Raw genomic sequence first — 18,563 nt, 5'->3', positions numbered from 1 at the left:
AACAGCAGGTGGGGGCTACTCAGCCCCTCAAGCCTAGCCCATCGTTCAATGTGATCACAGCTGCTCTATCCCAGGCCTCATCTCCTCTTTTTTTCCCAGTTCCTCTCTTACCTGATCTCACAAAAAGCTGTTTACTTCCTCCTTGAATGTGTGACCCTCTCACCGAGGCTCGTACACTAACTTAGCTTGTTAGCAAACTCTGCTAATAGCCACGAGACTCAGGTGAGAAGGCCACCTTTCATAAACAATGTATTTCCAGGGTCGGTATGATTTGGGGTTCAACCAAACAGGAGTGTCATTCCAATTAAAGGAACCTTGATTTGAGCAAGTGCTGTGCAAATACTGTCCATACACAGTTATCAATAGCCCAGAAACGACAGATAATGCACCAGCATAAAATTATAAAGAAACTATATTTACGAAATTTTTAACTTTATCAAACAGTTAGTAGAGAAAGAGAAAAAAATGATGAAAGGGCCCATTCCAGTTAAACCAGTCTAAATGTGCACATAAACATTGGAGCTCCTTTCTGAAGTAGTCAGGATGATTTGCTTTGATTCCTTGCACTGAACCCACGTTCTGCATGAAAATACCAGTCACAGTTCGAACTTCCCTTGAAGTCAGTCTCGAATGAACTGGCAAACACAGGAGTATTGCCGTTCCCTCCTCTGAACCACTCGTCTGCACAGAGCACTTTTTACAATGGGGTCTCTCCTTTAAACAGCACTTGGCGGCACCTTCTCTTGTGCCGTGCTTCACCGCTCCCGCTGAAAAGACCTCAAACCAGACCAATGTCCTTCAGAAAACTCTTCCTGGCCAGCTCTCCAGAACTTTCTCTCACATCCCACAACCCTGACTGGCTGACACAACATTCCAAAGTTGGACAACGTGGCTCCTTATCTTTAGCCAAAGCCTACACACTCTTACCAGCAGGACACACTGATTTACAGAAAACTCAAATAAAATACTTCACAGCATAGCAGTATAAATCTTAACCAGGGTATTACAAATGCCTTTAGTGACCCAATCTCCAGAATCTTTTAGGATGGGGAGATTTACTATGCTGTGTGAGAAGTTTTAAATGAATGATCCTTAATCTTTTAATGATACTTTTCTGTGAACCAGAGGGTTGTAGGATGTAAGAGAAAGTTTCTCTCACTAGTGAAACATCTCATATCCCATATGGACCTTGTGTTTCAAAACTGATATAAAAGATTATGTGGAACTATTTAAAATATTCCAGTTTCTTTCTCCTACTCTGCCCAATGATTAGCTCTTCTCAAACACCATTATAAACAATTATTCAGTTGTCATATTGTTTCCATGGGAACTTTGCTTTGGAAATTTGTCTTTTATTTACCTTAATATAATGACACTGCCTCATTAGTTGAGAAGTACTGAGTCATAAGATGTTATGGTTGGGAACCACCTTTCTGATTCTGAATTAGCAAGTATTTACAATTCTCACCTCCCAGCAATAACTTTTTAAAGCAGCTTTCACATTGAGAGTTCAGATCTGCAAACTAATTAATAATATTCATGGAAGTGTAAATTCAATTTTGCACTGTTGTTCTCTGGCTCTGTAGCTCAGCGGGTCTCACTGTCTGCAGAGACAAAAAGAGTAATTTGAGATCGTGCATCGGTCAGAGACATCATTCAGGTCTACAAGTTGTTTTCTGTTTGTTTTTATTTTGAATTTCCAGCACTTGTGTTTTTATTCTGATTTCAGACGTGCAGTTGACATTTCTTTTATTCCTGTCTCAGATATGAACGGTTTTAACAATGGGGTTATCGTCATCCCAGTGATCCTTGGGATTTCATCTGTGGTTCTGATCTCTGTAATCATATGGAAGACTTGTAAAATGAAAAAGGAGAGGGACCATGCCCCAGTTATCCTCCTGCAAGGTGTGTGTATCTATTACTTTATAGATTAATGATAAATATTCAACCAATGTAGACATCTCCCCTGAGGTTCTGTTGATCTATCAATCTGACCTCAATGCCATGCAGGTCAGTGGTGGCAAAGGAGAGGAGGAATAAAGTATGACTATGACTCTGAATGATTGCAGGTGTGCAAAGAATTGATGGGCTGGCACATCGGTCCATCAACAAGAGCTGTGGCCTCAGTTTACACATTCTCCCTGTGATTGTGTGGGTTTCCACAGGTTGGTCTGGTTCCCTCCCACATCTAAAGACATGCAGGTTGGTAGGTTTATTGGATGCTATAAATTGTTCCTGGTGTGCAGATGAGTGGTAGAATCTAGAGCGGTTTCTGGGAATGTAGGGAAGATCAGAGATCAGTGTAAGTGGATAGTCAATAGAGTGAACACTGTGGACCATCTGTGCTGTATCACCCTTTGACTGACTCAGTAATGAATGGGAAATTGTATGATTTTGGAATCATACAATATGAGCTTACAAAGGATCTTCAATCTCACAATAGATATGCCAACTAGTGGAGTGGTGCCACAGCAACAACCTGGCACTCAATGTCAGTAAGACGAAAGAGCTGATTGTGGACTTCAGGAAGGGTAAGATGGAGGAACACATACCAATCTTCGTAGAAGGATCAGAAGTGGAGAGAGTGGACAGTTTCAAGTTCCTGGGTGTCAAGATCTCTGAGGATCTAACCTGGTCCCAACATATCAATGTAGTTATACAGAAGGCAAGACAGCAGCTATACTTTATTATGAGTTTGAAGAAATTTGGCATGTCAACAAAAACATTCAAAAACTTCTATAGTTGTACTGTGGAAAGCATTCTGACAGGCTGCATCACTGTCTGGTATGGAGGGGCTACTGCACTGGACTGAAAGAAGCTGCAGAGAGTTGTAAATCTAGTCAGCTCCATCTTGGACACTAGCCTGCAAAGTACCCAGGACATTTTCAAGGAGCAGTGTCTCAGAAAGGCAGCTTCCATTATTAAGGACCTCCAGCATCCAGAGCATGCCCTTTCCTCACTATTACTATCAGGTTGCAGATACAGAAGCCTGAAGGCACACACTTAGCAATTCAGGAACAGCTTCTTCCCCTCTGCCATACGATTCCCAAATGAACATTGAACCCTTGGACACAACCTCACTTTTTTAATATATAGTATTGTAGCTGTGTGCTACACACAGCACTAGAATAACCACACGGAGTCGGTGAGTTAGAGTTGCGATGAAAGAGATTTATTCAAACTTTGCGGCCTGCTTTTAAAGCCTTCCCGTTCCCACCCTCCCTGGGGCGGGATTGCTGTGGGGAATGCATATTCCCAGACCCTTTCCGTGCGCGGGATTGTCCCCCTGCTGGTGAAGATGGCCTGGCGCCCTTTCTGGTGCTGGCCCTCTGCCTACACGCGCTGTTGTGAGCCGGTTCGTGGGTGCTAGAAAGTGGGTCGCCACATAACCCCCGCCCCCCCAGAACCGGCGATACCTCCCCCAATGTCCACTGTCTGGATCGGCCTCTGTTTGGGAGGTCTGCCCCTGCGCCGCGGTGCCTGAGCCTGGACCGGCTGTGCCAAGTCCACATGAGCCGGTTTGAGTCGGTCCACCGTGAAAACCTCCTCTCTCCCCCCAATGTCTAGCATGAACGTGGACCCGTTGTTCCTGATCACCTTAAACGGCCCCTCTTAGGGCCGATGTAGCGGTGCCCGGTGTCTGCCCCGTCGTACAAGAAGAAACTTACAGTTCTGCAGGTCTTTGGGTACGCAGGTCGGGCTCTGTCCGTGCTGTGAAGTGGGAATGGGGCCAGGTTACCGAGCCTCTCACGTAGTCTGTCCAGGACTGCTGCGGGTTCTTCCTCTTGCCCCCTTGGGGCTGGTATGAACTCTCCTGGGACGACCAGGGGTGCGCCGTACACCAACTCAGCCGACGAGGTGTGCAGATCCTCTTAGGGCGCCGTGCAGATTCTGAGCAGGACCCAGGGAAGTTCGTCCACCCAGTTAGGCCCCTCCAGGCGGGCCATGAGAGCTGACTTCAGGTGACGGTGGAAACGCTCCACTAGTCCGTTCGACTGTGGGTGGTAGGCAGTTGTGTGGTGTAGCTGTGATCCTAAAAGGCTGGCCATCGCTGACCACAGGCTGGAGGTGAACTGGGCGCCCCTGTCGGAGGTAATGTGGGCTGGTACCCCGAAGCGGGCTACCCAGGTTGCGATCAGTGCTCGGGTGCAGGATTCGGAGGTGGTGTCGGTGAGCGGGACTGCCTCTGGCCATCTGGTGAACTGGTCTATCATAGTTAGGAGGTACCGCGCTCCTCGCGACACTGGCAGGGGCCCCACGATATCCACATGAATGTGGTCGAACCTCCGGTGGGTGGGTTTGAACTGCTGCGGCGGAGCGTTGGTATGCCGCTGCACCTTGGCCGTTTGGCACTGCATGCACGTTTTGGCCCATTCACTGACCTGTTTACGAAGCCCATGCCACACGAACCTGTTGGCGACCAGCCAGACGGTTGTCCTGATGGAGGGGTGCGCTAAGTTGTGAATGGATTCGAAAACCCACCGGTGCCAGGCTGCTGGGACGACGGGGCAGGGTTGGCCGGTAGCTACGTCACATAGTAGGGTCCTCTCACCTGGGCCTACAGGGAGGTCTTGAAGCTGTAAACCGGAGACTGCAGTCCTGTAACTGGGGATCTCAGCGTCTCCCTGCTGTGCCTCTGCCAGCGCTGCATAGTCCACCCCCTGGGACAGGGCCTGTATGGTCGGTCTGGATAGTACATCCGCCACGATGTTGTCCTTTCCCGAGACATGCCGGATGTCCGTCGTGTACTCGGAGATGTAGGACAGATGTCGCTGCTGGCAGGACGACCAGGGGCCGGACACCTTCGTGAACACAAAGGTGAGCGGTTTGTGATCTGTGAACGCAGTGAAGGGCCTACCTTCTAAGAAGTACCTGAAATGCCGGATTGCCAGGTATAGTGCCAATAGCTCCCGGTCGAAAGCACTGTATTTGAGTTCGGGTGGTCGTAGGTGTTTACTGAAGAACGCCAGGGGTTGCCAGCGACCCTCGATGAATTGTTCCAGCAGTCCACCGACCGCTGTGTTGGATGCGTCCACCGTGAGGGCAGTAGGAACGTCCGTTCTGGGGTGCACTAGCGTCGCGGCGTTTGCCAAGGCTTCTTTGGTTTTAACGAAAGCGGTTGCGGCCTCTTCGTCCCAGGTAATGTCCTTGCCCTTACCCGACATCAGAGTGAACAGGGGGCGCATGGTTCGGGCTGCTGAGGGGAGGAAACGGTGGTAGAAATTCACCATACCCACGAATTCCTGCAGACCTTTGATTGTGTTGGGTCGGGGGAAGTGGCAGACCGCGTCTACCTTGGCGGGCAGCAGGGTTGCCCCGTCTTTAGTAATCCTGTGGCCCAGGAAGTCGATGGTGTCGAGTCCGAACTGGCATTTGGCTGGGTTGATTGTAAAGCCGAATTCACTCAGGCGGGAGTAGAGCTGGCGGAGGTGGGACAGATGCTCCTGACGACTACTGCTGGCTATGAGAATGTCGTCCAAGTAGATGAATGCAAAGTCCAGGTCACGTCCCACCGCGTCCATTAACCGCTGGAAAGTCTGTGCGGCCTTCTTTAGACCAAACGGCATTCGGAGGAATTCGAAAAGTCCGAACGGGGTGATGAGTGCTGTTTTGGGGATGTCGTCCGGATGTACAGGGATTTGATGGTATCCCCGGACGAGGTCTACCTTGGAAAAGATCCTTGCACCGTGTAGGTTTGCTGCGAAGTCTTGAATGTGTGGCACAGGGTAGCAGTCTGGCGTTGCAGCCTCGTTCAGTCTGCAGTAGTCACCGCATGGTCTCTAGCCCCCCGTTGCCTTGGGCACCATGTGCAGGGGGGAGGCCCATGGGCTGTCGGACCGTCGTATGATCCTCAATTCCTCCATCTTCTTGAACTCCTCCTTCGCCAGTCGGAGCTTGTCCGGGGGAAGCCTTCGAGCATGGGCGTGGAGGGGTGGTCCCTGGGTCGGGATGTGGTGCTGTACTCCGTGTCTGGGCATGGCTGCCGTGAACTGCGGAGTCAGTACTGATGAGAAATCCGCCAGGACCCTGGTGAATTCATCATTGGACAGTGTGATGGAGTCCAGGTGTGGGGCTGGCAACTTTGCTTCACCCAGGGAGAACGTTTGAAAAGTCTTGGCGTGAACGAGTCGCTTCCCTTGCAGGTCGACCAGCAGGCTGTGGGCTCGCAGAAAATCCGCCCCCAGGAGTGGTTGGGCCACGGCGGCCAGTGTGAAGTCCCACGTGAACTGGCTGGAGCTGAACTGTAGCCGCACCACGCAGGTGCCGTAGGTTCGTATTGTGCTGCCATTTGCGGCCCTCAGGGTGGGTCCCGGTTCTCTGTTGTGGGTGTCGTAACTCGTTGGAGGTAAAACGCTGATCTCCGCTCCAGTGTCGACCAAAAATCGGCGTCCCGACTGCTTGTCCCAGACGTACAGGAGGCTGTCCCAATGGCCAGCCGCCGTAGCGATCGGCGGCGGCTGGGCCTTGGCGTTTCCTGGGAATTTGCAGGGTGGTCTACAGCGGCGGGCCTCTGTGCCCCACCGCTGGTGGTAGAAGCACCATTGTTCGTTGGGCTCCTCACTCCCGTTGCTGGGTTTTGTAGGCTCTGCTGCCGGGTCTGGTCTGCCATTGGGCACGCGGCTTGGTGATCTGTGCGACAGATGCCCCTCTCTCCTTGGCATTCCGCAGCACATCTGCCCGGGCTGCCACCTCCCGGGGGTTGCTGAAATCTGCGTGGGACAGCAGCAGGCGTATATCCTTGGGCAGTTGCTTTAGGAACGCCTGCTCAAACATGAGGCAGGGTTTGTGTCCTTCAGCCAGGGCCGGCATCTCGTTCATTAATGCTGACGGCGGCCTGTCTCCCAAACCATCCAGGTGCATTAAGTGGCGTGCTCGTTCGCGCCGTGAGAGTCCGAAAGTCCTTATGAGCCGGGCATTGAATGCTGTGTATTTACCGTCCTCCGGGGGCGACTGTATAAACTCCTCAACTTGTGCAGCTGTCTCCTGGTCGAGTGAGCTTAGCACGTAGTAGTAGCGAGTGGACTCTGAGGTTATCTGCCGAATGTGGAATTGTGCTTCTGCCTGTTCCGACCACAGACGGGGTTTCCGCGGCCAAAAGCTTGGCAGTTGTAACGAAACTGCATGAACAGATGTGGCGTCGGTCATCTCTGGCCCAAATATCGTTTGGGCCGTCGAGGTCACCAAATGTAGCGGTGTGCTACACACAGCGCTAGAATAACCACACGGAGTCGGTGAGTTAGAATTGCGATGAAAGAGATTTATTCAAACTTCGCGGCCTGCTTTTAAAGCCTTCTCATTCCCGCCCTCCCTGGGGCGGGATTGCCGTGGGGAATGCATATTCCCAGACCCTTTCCGCGCGCGGGATTTTTTCCCTGCTGGTGAAGATGGCCTGGCGCCCTTTCTGGTGCCGGCCCTCTGCCTGCGCGCGCTGTTGTGAGCCGGTTCGTGTACGCTAGAAAGTGGGTCCCCACAATATTTCTGTTTTTTGCACTTTTTAAAATCTATTAAATATACGTATACTGTAAATTGATTAACTTATAAATTTTAAAAAAAATAATAAACGTTATTATTATTTTTTTCTCTCTGCTAGATTATGTATTGCATTGAACTGCCGCTGCTAAGTTAACAAATTTCACGTCACATGCCGGTGATAATAAACCTAATTCTGGTTCTGAGATACTGCTTAAATGTGTCTCAGTATCTGCCTCCGACGCCCTCCTGTGCAGTGTGATCCAGACTTCAGCTGTTAAATATATGAATAAATTCTTCCTTGGCTCCTCTGTAAACCCCTTACGCCTTACCTTAAACCTAAGCCCCCTAACTTCAGACATGTCTACAACGTGGAAAAGTTTAAAAAAAATCTTTATTCCTTTCATCCTTTCATAATTTTGTGCACCCCTACCAGGTCTTCTCTCGGCCTCCTCTGCTCAAAGGACAAACCTGGTCTCTCGTCATAACAAAATAATTCTATTCCAGGCAATGCCCTGCTCAGTCTCCTCTGCTGCCTCGCCAGTGTATTTTCTATGGTGTGGCTACCAAACTTGCACAAAGTTCTAATCAATAGAACATTGATTAGCCATGTTCTAATCCATATTTCATGAAGTTTTATCAATACCTCCATGTTCTTATACTCAGTATCTTGGCTAATGGAGGCAAACTCTGCATATGCTTTATTCACCACCTTGTTTACCTGAGCTGCCACCTTCAGAGATCTCTGGACTTGTACACCATGGTCTCTTTTTGTTTCTGTGTGTTCCCCGGGGTCTTGCTGTTCATAGTGCATGTTCTATATTTGATATACCACCACCACCAGCACCATCGAACAATATTACCTCAAACTTCCATCTTCCATCGCCTTGTCCAGTTTGCCAGCTGGTCATTATCAATCAGCATCTTATGACTACAGCTGTCACTATCAATGACACCACAATTTTTTGTCAGATCCAGACGTACTTCTGCATTCATTGATGTATGTAACAAACAGCAAGGATCCCAGCACCAATCCCTGTAGTACACCAGAGGTCACAGACTTATCTCTGCTGCCTTTCTTGACTAAAGATAGCACGTTTACTGCCATTCAGCTATCTGGCTCCTTGTCTGCGGCCAGTGGAGATTGAAGCTTTGTGATTACTGAAGCCAGAGTAACATTGGCTCTTCCCCCGAAGTGTGATATAGAACAGAGGAGTCCAGCCAACCGCTCTCCTCTCTTCTTAACTAACCAGTTAGTAGTTGATGCCACTAAAATCCAAACCCTCTTATCAGTGTGGATAGCATCAATATTACGCTCTAATCTTTGTATGCCTGAAGGTGTTGAAGGTTGTGGTCCTGGTTTTGAAGACATTGAGCTTGCATGGGTATTTGCTATTTCTGCATTGGAAATGTGAGCTGTGGCAGTACCATTCCCCGAGCCGGGTGATAACAGATGAGAGGCATACGCTTTTGCCCATGATTCAGGGCACTCCGTGCCTTGAAGGTGTGATCTTTCAGATGTGACTTTAAGCTGAGGCTCCATGAAGGCCCTTGTTCCTTTGCACAACGTCACACAAGAGTTGTGATATTCTTTTGGTTTAATGAAAGTTCAGAGCTCCAGCCAGTGTTACCATCCATATGAAGCCTATATCACATTTGGTGTTACCAGTGGGCAGACCATAAATCAGACGTGAGCACTTGTATGGTAACACTGTCTCCCAGAGAAATGAAAGGGGTTTCATGGTCACAGCTGTTGCAACATGGTATTGGAAATTTACATTTCAGATGCTTTTGATCTTCTCTTCCAAAGCAGGTTGTGAAATCGTTTGTGACCATCATTGGGAGTATTACTCATTGTACATACTGACAAATAACTTGCATTGGTTATTTCATGTCTGCGTTGTTGGAAGTTGAAGCAATCTAAAGTCTTCATCCATTCCCACGAGGTGTTACTGTAGAATCCTCATTGTGATATCTGTGTTGTTTCTCTTTTATGATCACAACCTATAAATGTGGATTTTGAACTTTATTTTTTTTCTCCAGACAAATCTGAATCTGGATATCAGAAGGAGAATGAAAATGGATTAATATCAAATGCAATCGAACGGATTCTGGCAACCAAGGATCCCTGTCTAAAGCGGTGGGAAATATCACCAGAGCACGTACTTGGCAATTTGGAATATACGCAGAGTGGGAGTTATGGACCAATTTATACAGCCAATATCCGCTCTCCAGATGGAACTGGAGAAGTGAGAGCTGTGTTAAAGTCTCTTCATGGTAAGTTTAAAAAAAAATCTTCCTTCACATTTTGTGTTCCTTCCCCTTTTGTGGTGATTTAATCTTAGTGGTGTTCAAGTGTGAAAATGGCTAGAGAAGTCAACTTTCTACAATTTAAAAATGCTCTCTTCGGAGATCTTAACTGTGTTTTGTTAGTTGAAATAAAGGACCATCGTTATTTTAGCCGTAACTCAACATCTGGCACTCAGTTGGTAACTCACTATCTCTACTGAATATTTGGAAGATTCAGGTTTGGTTCCATACATTCACATTTTCATACTCACATGGTCCATTTCAAGAGATTAACCAACAGTTCGAGGGAAAAGAAAGGACTCACACAACTAAATTACATCTGTTTCAAGTATTAACCAGAAAGGACTGTCCACTAGACGTTATTCAGAGGCCATTCCTTGAGCTTGTTTGGAAAATGTAGTTCTATAGTTATGCAATTTATCACAATTGTTGGTTTGATCAATTCCTCTTCAATTCTTGTGACTGTAAATTTAATTCAAGAGGGCTGGAGTTGGCTTCACAAGACCATAAGATATAGAAGCAGAAGTAGGCCATTCTGCCCATCGAGTCTGCTCTGCCATTCAATCATGGACTGATCCAATTCTTCCAGTCATCCCCACCCCCCTGCCTTCTTCCCATACCTTTTGATGACCAGTGCTTCATAAAGTCTCAGCGTTACATCCTTGCTTTTATATTCTCATCCTCTTGAAATGAATGCTAACATCCCATTTGCCGCCTTCACCACATACTCAACCTGCAAATTAACCTTTAGGGAACCTTGCACAAGGACTCACAAGTCCCTTTGTGCCTTAGTTTTTTTGTATCTTCTTTCCATTTGGAAAATAGTTAACCCTTTATTTTTGTTCTACCAAAACGCATGACTGCACACTTCCAACACTGTATTCCATCTGCTATTTCTTTGCCCCTTCTCCCAATATGCCCAAGTCCTTCTGTAGCCACTCTACTTCCTCAAAACTACCAGCCCCTCTGCTTATATTCATATTGTCTGCAAACTTTGGGATGTATACTATCTGGTTCAGGTGACTTATCCACCTTCGGACCTTTCAGTTTCCCAAGAACCTTTTCTCTACTAATGGTAACTTTACACATGTCATGAGCCCTGACCCTGGAACTTCTACCATATTACTAGTATCTTCCACAGTGAAGACTGATATAAAATACTTAGTCAGTTCATCTGATATTTCCTTGTCCCCCGTTACTGCTTCTCCAGCATTGTTTTACAGCAATCCGATATCCACTCTCACCTCTCATTTATACTTTATGTATCTGAAGAAACTTTTGGCATCCTCTTTAATATTGCCAGCTAGCTTACTTTCATATTCCATCTTTATCTTAATGACTATTTAGTGGCCTTCTGCTATTTTTTAAAAGCTTCCCAATCCTCTAACTTCCCATTAATTTTTGCTGTATTATATGCCCTCCCTTTGGCTTTTATGTTGGCTTTGACTGCTCTTGTTAACCATGGTTGTGTCATCTTGCCTTTAGGATACTTCTTCTTTGGGATGTAAATATCCTATACCTTCTGAATTGCCTCCAGAAACTCCTGCCATTGCTGCTCTGCTGTCTTCCCTGCCAGTGTTCTTTTCCAATCAAGTTTGGCTAACTCCTCTCTCATGCCTCTGTAATTCCCTTTACTCTGTAATATTGAGACATCTGACTTCTATTTCTCTTCCCAACATTCAGCGTGAATTCAATCATATTATGACCACTTTCCTTAAGGATTGTTTCACCTTAAGTTCTCTCATCAATTCCGGTTCATAGCACAACACCCGATCCAGAATAGCTGAACCACAAGCTGCTCTAAAACGCCCTCTCATTGGCACTCTAGAAATTCCCCCTCCTAGAATCCAGCACCAACCTGATTTTCCCAATCTACCTGCATATTGAAATCCGCCGTGACTATTGTAACATTGCCCTTTTGACACGCATTTTGTATCTTGTAATTTGTAGACCACATCCTTACTCCTGTTTGGGGGTCTGTATACAACTCCCATCTGGTTAGTTTTACCCTTGTAGTTCCTTAGCTCTACCACAATGATTCAACATCTTCTGACCCTATGTCACCTCTATCTAATGATATGATTTCACTTTTTTTTTTTTACCAACAGAGCCATGCCGTCCCCTCTACCTACAGTACCTCCCTGTCCTTCCAATACAATGTGTGTCCTTGGACATTAAGCTCCTAGCTGTAACCTTCTTTCTGCCATGATTCAGTATTGCCTACAACATCATACTTGTCAATCTGTAACTGTGCTACAGTTCATCTGCCTTATTCCATACTCTGCACATACTCAAATATAACGCCTTCAAGTTCTGAATTCACCCTTTCCGATTTTGTTGGCCTTTTATGTTGCAACTCATCCTGTTGACTGCAACTTTGCCCCATCAACAGCCACTCGTCACTACGCATTGCCTCTGTTTGTAAACCAACTACCTCATCTTCAGCACTATCATCTGCTTTTCCTACGATACTACTTACATTGAAATATACACAGCTGAGGTCACTAGTCACACTATACTCAACCTTTTGATTCCTAACCACAAAATAATCTGCAGATGCTGGGGTCAAAGCAACTCTGCCCCCTCCCCCAGCTGCCTATCACCTCCCTCATGGTTCAGCTTCCTTCTACCCATTGTGTTTTCCCCTATTCCTCCTTCACCTTTCCTACCTATCCCCTCCCTGCCTCCCCTCCTCCACCCCTTTATCTTTCCCCTTACTGGTTTTTCACCTGGAACCTACCAGCCTTCTCCTTCCCACCCTCCCCCCACCTTCTTTATAGGGCCTCTGCCCCTTCCCTCTACAGTCCTGACGAAGGGTTCCGGCCTGAAACGTCGACTCATCGTTTCCACGGATGCTGCCCGACCTGCTGAGCTCCTCCAGCGTGTTGTGAGTTTTGATTCCTAACTTTATCTGAGGTCCAACCAACATCTGCCTCCACAACCTTTCCACTAACTGTTCTGGCACTCTGGTTTCCATCTCCCTGCAACTCTAGTTTAAACCCCACCTTCCCCGCAGGATTATTTCCTGCACATTCGTTAATGGTAAAGCTGATCAGTATCTACATGAAGTGATCGGAACCAGATTTGTATTCACTGCTTTTGATCAGATGAAGTCCAATTAATTGCAGTGTGATCTTCACAACATGGAATATTGCAAGAGCCACCAGCACTTCCATTTAGCCGTATATGTAAAATGTTTAGATCTGTTTTAAAGATAGAAACGTAGAAAACCTTCAGCACAATACAGACTCTTCGGCCCACAATGCTGTGCTGAACTTTAGAAATTACCTAGGGTTACCTATAGCCTTCTGTTTTACTAAGCTCCGTGTATCTATCCAGGATATTCATGGAGACAGCAATGGGTTTTCTATTCACGCAGCCAAGGCAGTTTTTTCACCTAGGAAAATTGTATCCAAATTGTACTACTTAGGATTTTAGAGGTTTAAGGCATAGAAGGAGGCCATTTGGTCCATCTTGTCATGCTGGCCAAAGTAGACCTTATTATCCAATCTCAACACCTGTACTGTAGACTACAACTTGTGATGTGCTCACCCAGATATGTTTTGTGTTCTGAGGGTGCCTGCCTTACTCAACCAGCCTTTCTCAGGCATGGATGCCAGGAAATAGATCCTCTACTCAACTACTCAGCATTGCCGACTACTTGAACGATTTGATTTAAAATCAGATTTTTATTTACAAGCTAAAAAACATTCAATAATGGATATAGGCTGTTTCTTAGTAAATTCTGTCTTACTAATCACAAAATGTTTCTAATGATTGTCAGAGCCTCCCTAAACTTGTAAATCTGTGAATTTCAGTCTGGAATCTATGTGTTCAGAAAAATAAAATCCAATTTGAATCATTTGGCTTCAACATGAAATCAGTCTGTTCTATTTCGAATTCTGAATCTATTGCAAAGGACTTTAGATGGAAATACTGTCTTTCTTTCATTTAAAATGTACTGCAGATGTAAGAAGGATTAAGAATTTGAATATTCACTCTTCAATGGTAACACAAGGAAAGGGATTATTGTCTATGCAAATCATGTCACTAAAGTTTTTGGGTTGTGTAACGTTCAGTTATATTGGCTCGTATATGTCTAGGGGAAATCCCACCCAGCACCTGCCTCAATGCTTCCCATGGGGTCGGTTGCCACCCGAATCAATCACAAACATCAATCATCAGCCAGCACACCCAGTAAATTTTAACAAATACACTTTATAGACATTACTAATTCTATGACATTAATATAAATTCGATACAGAAAAGGGAGTAATGAGAAAAAAAAGGCGCCAACACTTACCAAAGTCCAAGTTCTTCGCGCGCAACCGTTGGAGCTCAATCGATTCCTGACGCCACCCGGATCCTGTCGACTCACTGCTCGGGACCACTTGGAGGGATCGACCGGAGCCTCTCCGCACGTCCTCCGTCCTCCCTGTCTCTCCTCCGTCCTCCCCGTCTCTCCTCTGACTCCCCACCAAAACCCCATCCACAGTCATATAATAGAGCATTGTATCTGAAAACAAAACGATACATGACCATCCATTGACTAATAGCACCCTGCTATCTCTAGTAACCCAAGCAAATGTCTAGTTAGAGACTTTCTCAGCATTCCCCAGTATAACATAACAAAGAAGCCATTTTAAATTTAACAAAAAAGAAAGACCCTGTACAGTCTCCCCCCACCAATAAAAGTCATGCCTTCATGACGTTAACAGAGTTCACCAATGCTCCTTGTAAAACACAAAACCCAACCCAGGTGCATAAAGCAGTGACATAACTTTGCAGGGCAGAAGAGATCACACCCTGCTCTCCCGGCGCTATATAAGTGAGTCTTTCCGGGAGATGCCTACTCCTCTGAGGCCTCTGGACTTTCTCTGCTGACTCTCCCTGTTCAGACACACCAGGTGACCCCCCCGGGCCTATCTGTCGGACCCTCCCCCTCACTGGGACCCCTCAGCACCTGTGAGCCCTCTGCCTTAGGTTCTGGCTCCACCCTCTCCTCTCCCAATTCCGGCTGTAACACAGGCGGCTCTGCAACACCCTCCCTCGGTTCCCCTGACTCAGTGATGGAAGGGCCAGGAGCCTCTTCTCCCATAACACCTTCGCCACTGTAGTCGCTTTCTGATCCCTAGTAGGAAAAGCCTGCGCGTATCTAGTGTAGTGATCCATGATGACCAAGTCATTCGTGGTGTTGCTGGTGTCCGGCTCAATAGACAGAAAATCCATACACACCAGGTCCATGGGTCCCGCACTCTGCAAATGGGGTAACGGAGTCGCCTGCGCAGGCAAGGTCTCCCTCCTGATGCAACGACTTCCACCTCCACCATCATCCGGGGCCAGTAAAACCGGTCCTTGAGTAATCCATAGGTCTTCTCTAGCCCCAAGTGCCCGGAATCATCATGTAGTGTCTGGAGCACAGTCTTCCGATACTTCTCGGGCATGACCAGCTGCCAGCGCCGGGGGTGGTCCGGAGCCGACGTGACCCGGTACAGGACGTGGTTCTCCAGCTTCAACCGGGGCCACTCCTTCAGTAGTACCGAGAACGGAGGCGTGTTTCGCCTTCTCCACCTGCCCGATATCACCCTGGCTAACCGCGTACCAGATAGTGCCAATACCCGGGTCATCACGCTGAGCCGCCCCCACTTCCTGGGGGCTCAACTCTGGCAGCTGCCTCTTCCTCAGAGCAGTCAAATTACAGTAAACAGTGGGTAGCACGTCATTGTCAACCCCCAATTGATCCACTGCCCGATCCGTCCCCATCTTTCTTCCTTGTCACTCCCAACTTGACACATGGCCTTCACTCCCTGGGCAGGGACACTCTTCTACTCCTCGGCCGTGCCCGACTCGTCGTGCGCCCAACGAGACAGGGCATCTGCATCGATGTTCTGACTCCCTGGGCGGTACTTCGGGCTGAACTCATAGGCAGACAAGGCTGCTAACCACCAGTGCCCAGTGCCGAGGTCAGGATATAAAGGAGGGGGTTGTTGTCAGTTCTCACCTCAAACTGGGCCCCGTATAGATAGTCACTCAACTTGTCCACCACCGCCCATTTCAATGCCAAGAACTCCAGCTTGTGATTGGGATAGTTTCTCTCAGATGGCGACAAGCTCCGGCTGACAAACGCCACCGGCCTCAATCTGTTGCCCTGCTCCTGGTACAGGACAGCCCCCAGACCCTCATGACTGGCATCAGTGTGTAGAACGTATGGCTTCCGGGGATCAGCAAAAGCCAACACTGGGGCCTGAGTCAGCACCCTTTTCAGAGATTGGAATGCCTGTTCACATTAAGCATCCCATCTCGATCCAAAAGTCTCCCCTGGGTTCAAGTATCCTTCTACCTCCGGCCCTCTGTCTCCCTTCCTCTTCCTCCCCACAGGTGGATAATCACACAGCAGCTGGTTCAATGGGTGACTCATTTTCGCATATCCTTTCACGAATCGCCGGTAATATCCGCAAACCCCCAAAAACAAGCGTAAGGCGCTCACCTTCTGAGGTCTCGACCAGGTGGTGACTGCGGCTATTTTACTCGGATCAGTGGCCACTCCATTTCGCGAGATTATGTGCCCGACATAACTGACCGACGTTTTACAGAACTGACATTTATCCAGGGAAAGTTTTAATCCTTCCTCCTTCAGCCGACTCAGCACCTTCAGCAGCCGCTCCTCATGTTCCTCCAATGTAGATCCAAACACTATCAGGTCGTCCAGGTACACCAATACCTCCAGCAGGTTCATGTCCCCCACTGCCCTCTCCATGAGCCTCTGGAAGGTGGCTGGGGCCCCCGAGATGCCTTGCGGCATTCGTTCGAACTAGAAAAATCCCAGGGGGTAGATAAAGGCTGTCTTCTCTTTATCGGTCTCACTCATCGGAATCTGGTAATACCCACTCCGCAAATCCAATACACTGAACCACTGCGCCCCACTTAAACAGGCCAATGCGTCTTCCACCCTGGGGACTGTATACCGGTTGGGGACAGTGCGGCGGTTCAGGATCCTGTAGTCCATGCACATGCATACCTTCCCATTTTTCTTCCTTGCCACCACTATGGGGGACGCATAGGGGCTTCGGGACGCCGCGATAATCCCTGCGTCTTTCAACTGCCGCAAATGCTGCCGCACATCTTCCACATCCTCTGGGGCCAACCGCCGCGACCGCTCCCTAAACGGGGTGTCATTTGTCACCCGAATGGTGTGCCGAGTGCTCTTGGAACATCCTACATCAAACTCACCCTGAGAAAAGACATCCCCTAGCCTCAGCATCTTCTGCACCAGCCTGCTCTTATACTCCAGCAGTACAGGGGAGTTTTCAAAATTAAAGGCCTCCTTGGTCAGCCCCCCCGTTCTCCAATAGTTTTCCTCCAGTGGGTCTCACGGGGGCGCTGGACATCACCGTCAACGGGAACAAGTGCGCGAGGGGCATCCTGTGCTTAAAGGTGATCTCACTCTCCATTGTGTTCCTTACCATCACCCCCATCCACCGTGCCTGTACAGCTGAGGGCCTCTGCAATTCAGGTCTCACCAGAGCCCCAGCCGGGAACCGGGACTCCCCTTCCAGGTCGTCTGGGGCGTCTACTAGCAGGGCCTCGCCCGCCGGTACTCCGGGGAATCTAGGGGTCCCCATCACTAATGCCACCTCCCCTGGCCGTATCACCTTAGGCCTCGCCTGAGTGCACCACACCGTCCCTCGTTTGCACTCCAGATCCAGCCCCTGGGGGTCACCCACTCCTTCGTACACCGCTCAAAACATTGGGTCACAGGGTCTCCAGAAAGTTCTCCCCCACTTTCTTCTTACAGGCTCCCAGGAGCCGTCGCACCAGAGGAGAGTTAGTCTCCACTAGCAGGGCAGCACCACCGGTTTCCACCGGTTCCGGACAGACCAACACCAGCGTCTCAAAGGCTTCCAACACTCCCACATCGCCACCGAGAATTCCAGTCTCACTGACAAGTACCCATCGTACCATCACTGATACCCCAAATCTCCAGTGCATTAAACGGGGTTACTGGCAAATGCTTCAGATATTTGTTGTGGAACGACCGGTACAGTAAGGTAACCTGCGACCCAGTGTCAAGGATGGCTTTTGCAAAGATTCCCTCTATCCGTAGGGACACGCTGGAACGGGGTCCCACCAGTCCATCCGGAATAAGGGCTTGTACTTTCTGGGGTTCCATAGCTGTTTTCTGGGAACGTGTTCCTCCTGAGACTCCTGTCCGTTCCCTCACTGAGCCTCTCCTAAGTTTCCCGACACCTCTCCCTTCTTAGTGGCCTGGGGGCCCTCCCCCCCCCGGAGCATCTCGTCTCTCACAATCCCCTGCAAGTGGCCAGCTTCCCCACAGCTGTAGCACACCCCGGCCAATCACATTCCCGCCGGAAATGCCCCTCCTTCCCACAGGTATAGCACCTGCTACCCGCCGCCTCTCTCCTCCCGGTACGCCCCCCCCCCCCACCCCCGGGGAGCCCTTGGGTTTCTCTGATCTCACCCCGGCTGCCACCTGCTGAAGACCATCCCCGGGGGTCCGAGCACCCTGGTCGGCCTGAAGCACTCTCCTCCGCCCGTACCTCTCTAATCAGCTGCCCAAATAATGGAGGAGGGCTCCTCTTATATGACTGCCGGATACTCCAAGCCACCCTGTCACCCTCCCGGGAACCATTACATATCTGGCTCATCCTCAACTTCGCCACTTCGTCCACACTCACTACCCCTTGGCGCCGCAGCCCCATAAGCTTCCCTTCCAGCCGGAAAATGTATTCTGAAAGCTTTTCCCCTCTTCCCTGCCCCATTTT

At 48.7% G+C, this 18,563-nt stretch overlaps 1 protein-coding gene across 1 annotated transcript in view; it reads left to right on the top strand.

The window, feature by feature from the left end:
• LOC140188577 (tyrosine-protein kinase STYK1) overlaps positions 1 to 18,563 on the top strand; it is a 90,119-nt gene that overhangs the window by 24,268 nt on the left and 47,288 nt on the right. Inside the window, exons 3-4 of the mRNA XM_072244994.1 lie at positions 1,765 to 1,905; positions 9,514 to 9,747. Of these exons, the coding sequence (XP_072101095.1) occupies positions 1,765 to 1,905; positions 9,514 to 9,747 (375 nt within the window). The remainder of the gene's footprint in view (positions 1 to 1,764; positions 1,906 to 9,513; positions 9,748 to 18,563) is intronic.

The sequence above is a fragment of the Mobula birostris genome, chromosome 27 (genome assembly GCF_030028105.1).
Source record: "Mobula birostris isolate sMobBir1 chromosome 27, sMobBir1.hap1, whole genome shotgun sequence".
NCBI classification, from domain to species: Eukaryota; Metazoa; Chordata; class Chondrichthyes; order Myliobatiformes; family Myliobatidae; genus Mobula; species Mobula birostris.
Note: the sequence above shows the minus strand (reverse complement) of the source record. Positions and strands in the feature narration are given on the sequence as shown.